The sequence below is a fragment of the Galeopterus variegatus genome, unplaced genomic scaffold (assembly GCF_000696425.1).
Source record: "Galeopterus variegatus unplaced genomic scaffold, G_variegatus-3.0.2 Scaffold1761, whole genome shotgun sequence".
NCBI classification, from domain to species: Eukaryota; Metazoa; Chordata; class Mammalia; order Dermoptera; family Cynocephalidae; genus Galeopterus; species Galeopterus variegatus.
The window spans coordinates 272,679-278,959 of record NW_007727872.1 but is presented as its reverse complement, the minus strand read 5'-3'; the positions used below and the strand labels follow the sequence as shown (position 1 = coordinate 278,959).

The 6,281-nt window shown below is 57.3% G+C and overlaps 1 protein-coding gene across 3 annotated transcripts; it reads right to left on the bottom strand.

The window, feature by feature from the left end:
- Positions 1-724: 724 nt before the first annotated feature.
- FGF8 (fibroblast growth factor 8 (androgen-induced)) lies at positions 725-6,273 on the bottom strand. Of its 3 annotated transcripts, none has more exons than XM_008578814.1 (4): positions 6,146-6,273; positions 5,338-5,485; positions 2,076-2,182; positions 725-1,232 (listed from the first exon to the last, which is right to left on the bottom strand). In XM_008578814.1, exons 2-4 carry the CDS (start codon positions 5,360-5,362, stop codon positions 942-944), a joined length of 423 nt encoding a protein of 140 aa, XP_008577036.1. In that variant the 5' UTR covers positions 5,363-5,485; positions 6,146-6,273; the 3' UTR covers positions 725-941. The 3 variants fall into 3 exon arrangements, with proteins under 3 accessions (XP_008577036.1, XP_008577034.1, XP_008577037.1); XM_008578812.1 differs by lacking the exon at positions 6,146-6,273 and adding an exon at positions 5,745-5,829 and having other exon boundaries at positions 5,338-5,518; XM_008578815.1 differs by lacking the exon at positions 6,146-6,273 and adding an exon at positions 5,745-5,829.
- Between the last annotated feature and the right edge of the window lie 8 nt (positions 6,274-6,281).

Sequence of the window (6,281 nt, the reverse complement as noted above, 5' to 3'; positions counted from 1 at the left end):
GAAAGAACCAGTTCTGGAATCACCAAACTGTCTCCCACATAGACCGAGGCACAGAGAGGACTTTCTTACAGACTTGAATCCATGATTGCAGCTCTGGTCCTATCATGTTCATCATTTCTGGCCCTGAGGTAGCCTGGGGATGTGTTAGCAATGACTCCAGTTAAGAGCTAGGAAGCCCATGCCTGAGAGCTCCTAGGACCAGCTAAGAACCTCTTCTTGCTCCTTTCTCTGCTTCTGTCCTCCCGGGAAAACTCCTCCAGTGACAGTGATGGGGACAACTGACAGGCATGGGTCCTTAGAATGGAGGGAGGCTACAGTCAGATCTAGTGCCTGATCTGCTGCATCGCCCAGCCGCCCACCAGCTGGAGCAGGGCAGGGCAGAAGAGGGCTGACCCCAGCTCACTCTCCAATGCACATTTTTAACATGCAAATTAAATAAATATTTCAATCATTTCAAGCAACTAGTACACTACCACCCCCCACTGATACCCACCCCTAGAAGAACTGGCCTATGTCACAACCTTTTCCTCCCTGTCCCACCTGAGAGTGCAGCAGAGTCCCTGGCTGCCTGGCCAGCTGGCCCTGTAGGGGCTGGGGCCTCAGGAGCACCTCCTCTGCTGGACTAGAGAAAGCCCTCCAAGCCCTGGGAGCCCCCAGCCAGAATCTCAGTCTAGGCAAATAATGGGCCTTTCTGAGAGTTAAGAAGACAGACACCACAGCCAAGTGGAATACAAAAATAGAGACTCTCTTTTGTTTAAAAAAAAAATCAAAAACAAAAAACCTAACAGCAAACAATATCGACAACTGGACCCAGGGCTCCCCCAGCTCCTCCCCGGCCTTCAGCAGCACAGATCCCATCTTGCTTGAGTTTCTCTTTCATGCACTCCCACAGGATGCAGACCTCCGTGGTCCGGCCTGCTGGGGAGGGGCCGGGCAGGTGCCTATCGGGGCTCGGGGGCCCAAGTCCTCTGGCTGCCCCGCAGGCTGCGCGTGAAGGGCGGGTAGTTGAGGAACTCGAAGCGCAGGCTCTGCTCGGTGGTGTGGTGGCCGCGCGGAAGCCGCTTCATGAAGTGGACCTCGCGCTGGTGCTGTCGCGTCTTGGAGCCCTTGCGGGGCCGGCCCTTGCGGGTAAAGGCCATGTACCAGCCCTCGTACTTGGCGTTCTGCAGGGCTGTGTAGTTGTTCTCCAGCACGATCTCCGTGAAGACGCAATCCTTGCCTTTGCCGTTGCTCTGCAGGTAGGGGGGCCAGACACGGCGTTACGGGCCCCCCCATCAGAGCAGAGGGCCAGCGGCCCCAGACAGCAGGTGGGCACCCCAGCAGATGGCGAGGTGGGCAGGAGCCGCAGCCCCACCCCCTGCCCGGGCACCCGCTCTCTAATCCCTCACAACCCGCAGCCCACCCGGCAACTTCCTGTCCTCCTGGGCAGCAGTGACACATGGTTGTCTATGGAGGGGCTGGGCCCCAGCGCACCGAGGCAGAGACAGGGGCCCAGGGCCTGCCCGCTCTGGCCGCCTGCCCACCAGTCTGGCGGAGCTGCTCGTACCCGTTTCCCCACCTGCCCCCTCGGCCCCTCAGGACTCCAGCTCCCTGGCCCCACGGCAGCCACCCTACGGGGGAGGGGAGGCCTGTGAGGAGCTTCTGAGCCCCAAGCTCCAGAAGCCCAGGAAGCGGGGAGCTCCAGGCTGGAGAGGAGCGTGACTAATGGGGCCATTTCGGAGCCCGGCTGAGGGGCTGGGCCTGCGGCTTACTGAACATTCCAAATGCTGGTACCATGTAATTGGACATAATAGCAAAGCAATTTGGCGATTTGTTAAAAAGATATATGGAATTTACCAACCGCCCCCCAAGCCCGTTCCTACTCTTCTTTCTTCCTCCTTCGCCTTTATAGCTTTTCATCTCTCAGGCAGCTCCCTTCTTTCTTACCACCCTCCCAATCATTAGGTAACCCCAAGGTGGCTCTGTGTCTCTCTGTCCACCTTGTTGAGATCAGAGCACAAGACTGTCCTGGAGGAGCTCAGCCAGCCCAGCCCACTCCCACGGCCCCAGGGCCCCGCCTTCCTCTGGGGCCTCACCTTGGCAATCAGCTTCCCCTTCTTGTTCATGCAGATGTAGAGGCCCGTCTCGGCTCCTCTTACTCGAACCCGGCTCCCAAAGGTGTCTGTCTCCACAATGAGCTTTGCTGTTGGGAAGGTGGGGGGATGGTTATTGGAAGGTCCTTGACCCTCACTGTTCCACATCCTCATCCCAGCAGCAACTGCTCCAAGGGCCAGGTACCCAGAACCTGGGCTCCAGCCCCAGCCTAGCTATTAATGTGCTGTGCAACCCCAAGAAAGATCAAGTCGCTTTTCTGGGCCTCAGACCCCACACATGGGTGTACAGAGAGGAGTGAACAAGATCATGGTTTGCAAGCTGGGTTCTGCAGAGGGGTCTTGGGGCCATCAAATTGAACAAGCTGAAGCTCCATTTCTTCCACACTCTTTTAAAACTAGACAGTGATGGACTTTAACTTGACCAGAGTTCCACAGCTAATCAAAAAATCTCTAAGGATCCTTTCAACTCAGAATATTAAGTGGGCATGCCTTGCAGACCATTGCCAATATACAGGTGCTGCGGTGACCTCCAGCCCTGAGGCCAAAGGAAAATGCATTCTCTCCTGTTTCTGCCACTTGGGATCCCAACTCACAGCTTTGGGCAGCTCTGCTCTGTGAGGTGATGGGGATGGGGACAGCTCTCCCTACACACAGCCCAAAGTCGTCTGCTTTACCATAACCTTAGACACCAGCTGGGAGAATTCTGCCTCTTCCCCAGAGCTTCCCAGTCACCACAGTCCCCAGCTCCAGTGTCCAGAAATCAACAACTCAATCGTCTTTCCTCCTTCACCCTCCATCATAGCTGGGCTTCTCACCCCAGCGACCAAACACTTTCTGTGGGTGAGGAGGAGAGAAAGCCAGGCGTGTGTGCTTCTCAGTCTGGAAGACCAGGAGGCAGGGGCTGAGTCTGCCTTCTCCCTCACTCCTTCGCCCTTAGACAGCCAACATGCCACAGAAGCCTGTCCTGTCCACCTCTCTGTGCAGCTCCGCTCTTAGAGGCTGTCCCCAAGAAGGAAGCGAGGGCTGACTTAGCCGTTTGGGTGGGAGAGAAGGGGCTGGCTCTCGTCCCCTCCCTACTGCAGAGCCCAGCATTTTGCCTCCTTGAGAAAGCAGTTTTGGGACTCAGCCTGCACTGACATGTGGCTACTTCTCTGTCCCTAAAACCAATGGTGGGGAGGGGGCACTTAGGTCACTGAGGCAGCCCTTGCTGCCTAGCCTGGAAATACACCCACCCTCCCACCCCCTGCGACCTCCCTCACATAGGCACAAAGCTGGGACCCAGTGGCCAAGTCCCCAGTCTGGCCCCAAATCAACCAGGGAAATGCAGCTGTCACCTCCCCTCCCACCCACCTTCCCTTGGACCCAGGCAGTCTGCTCATCCCTTTCCTGGTCTGTTTTCCAGAGCAAGAGATGTCTGCTTTTAAGGGTCAGGAAAGATGCTGGCTTGAGAAGGGTTAGAGGGTCCCACTCTGAGAACTCTGGCTGGTTGGTCGGGGCAGATAGGAATGGGATCCCTATCCTGGGGCCCATAAAGAAGCAACTGGGGCCTCTGCTGTTCTCCCCCAGACTCTTCCTGCCCTGACTGCACACCCTAAGCCTCCACTCTTGGGTCACTGGTTTCTATTCCTGCCCTGCAGGCAGTGACCAGGGCACCTGGGAAGCCTCCTATAAGGCTAAGGAGAGAAGTGGGCATCAGCCTCCTCTGATGTCTAGAGAATAATTCCCCCACCACCAGCTTGGCCTCCCCTTCCCTCCCCCAAATCCAAGGATGCTGGGCCATTTGCTCCAATGGAGCAAGCCCCGGAGGAGCCAGGCATTCGTTCCCTTTCCTTGGAAGCTGAGAAGGGCAGCAAGCAGCCAATTTGGAGGGACAAAGGGACCGTAGACCGGCCCTGCCAGCCCAGCAGGGGAGCTCGGCCACCGGGCAGGCCGCCCCCACCCCCACCGCACAGAGCCCCCCTCTCCTTCCCGCATGGGTCTGGGGAGCTGGGGCCGCAGCTTACAGCGGCTTTCCCAACCGGGCTTTTGGAAAGCTTAACATTTTCAAACCTATTCTTCCACCCCAGTGACAGATTTATCCCAGGAAAATTATGTCTCCTCCTCCAGCTTTGAAGGGAAGTCAGCTACGTCGATGCAGAAAAAATGCAGCGAGACATACTCGATCCCCCAAACTGGCTCACGAAGAGGAGAAAGTATTCAGGAAATGTTAAAAAAGGTGAAAGTAAGAAGAGTTTTAATCGCTCTGCCAGACGCGGGGGTCTCTCCAGAGATTCATAGAGAACAATCTCGAACCTCTTTTTTAACATTTACAGACTTGCGACTCCTTTCAAACTCCACATCTGAAAAAAGGCTCGTTCTTTTTCTGTTTTATATCATTCTTCATTTTTCTTCTTAGCTCTTAAAATGCCTCACCTTTTTATTACATTTTAATAGAGTCTTCCCCTCTCCTTTCATGCTTGTTTAACTTGGTCATTATTTAAAGGTTTTTAAACTCACAATAATCGCTCTCTAAAAACAACGCCAGCCGCCCAGAGGGCTTGCTTTTCTCTTGATACATCCAGGACTCTGGAAATTGGCCCCGTTTCAAGGCAGGAATATTGAATGTTTTAGAAATCAATCAGTCCGCAGCCGGCTCCGGCGGCAGTAGCTCCCCGCACTCACCACCCCACAGGGAGCCGGGAGCCCTGCCCCGACGGCCTGGCTTCCTGGGCGAACGGAGCAGGGAGGTCCCCTTGCCAAGCCTAGTCCCCATGTGTAATTGACCCTTCTAATCAAAGCATGTAAAGGTTCACAGTACCCCCCCTTCCTAAGCTGGGAGAGTTGGGGGATTTCTCTCTCTTCTCTTTCCCTCTCTCCTTTTGTGGGCCCTGGCGACATATCCTCTTTCAAGAGCTTCCCTTAAACCTGAGCCCCCTCCCTCTGAACCCCCTGCCTCCACCTGCAGCTGGGGAGGGGTGTATGAAGGGGGAGGTGTAAAGGGAGATTCCTGGATTCATTCATTGGCTGGGCAGGGAAGGGGGCACCCGAGGGCCAAGTACTCCCCAAGGTCCCTTCCCCAGCCTCTCTCCTCCAGCTGACCCTCAGACACCTTTTGGTCTTAGTTCCTTCCCTTCTGAGCTGGAGAGCCTGCAGGCCTCTGGCCAGCGCCGTGGGAGCTAGTGGTCCCGTCCCAGCAGGCCCGCAGGAGCCACATGGTCCACAGGCTACCTTCACTCTGACGTGGTGCCAGGGCAGCGCGCCTTACCAAAGGGGTCGCCGTCCTCCGCCATGGCGTTGATGCGCTTGTTGGCCAGGACCTGCACGTGCTTCCCGCTGGTGCGGCTGTAGAGCTGGTACGTCCGGATGAGGCGGCGGCTGAGTTGATCCGTCACCAGGCTCTGCTCCCTCACATGCTGTGTAAAATTAGGTGAGGACTGAACAGTTACCTTTAGGAAATTGAAAAATACACAACACGCCATTATAATGCTACTCCGCCCAGGGGCCCAAGTGGCCCCCATCGCCCCGCACCTCCCTCCACTGCCCCAGGCAGCCAGTAGGGGATGGAGGGTTTCCCCCAACATGCCGGCTCAGGCCACCATCCCCTGCCCAAGAAAGTCGGGCAGACCCAACCCAGGATGGATGAGCGCGGGATGGGGGAGAATCTGGACCCACCTGTTGGGAAACACCCTGGGGCTCCCGGCCAGCTCGGAACAGGGAAGCGATGTCCCTGCCCAGCGCAGGCCCCCCGCCCGGGCCTTCCTAGAGGAGCAGGGCGCTGTTAGTACGGGGGCAGCGCTCCCCGACCCGTGACATTTATAAAGACAGATTTATGGGGCAAATGTTGAGGGCGCGGAGGGCCTGGGGACCCGATCGTTCCCCCAGAGGGCCGCGGAGAGGGTCCCTGCCCCGTCACCCCGACTTCCCCTGACAACCAGCGTCCCCTGATCCCGGCCGCCCCCTTCCTCAGCGGCCAGACGTGGCTTCCCGTCGAGCCCCCATCCACCCCGCCTGGCTGGGGTGCATGGGAGACAGCGCTGGACTCCGCGATCTTGGGTTCTAGATTCGCCACTCACTCGCTGTGTGACCTGAGGCAGAGCGCTACCTCTCTGTTCCTCAGCTCCCTCCTCGGGCAGTGCGGGGCTGGATTGCTAGCGTTCCTTCCAGCCCCGCCGCGCGGGGTCGGTCCTCGCGTCCCGGCCCGCCCTCGCC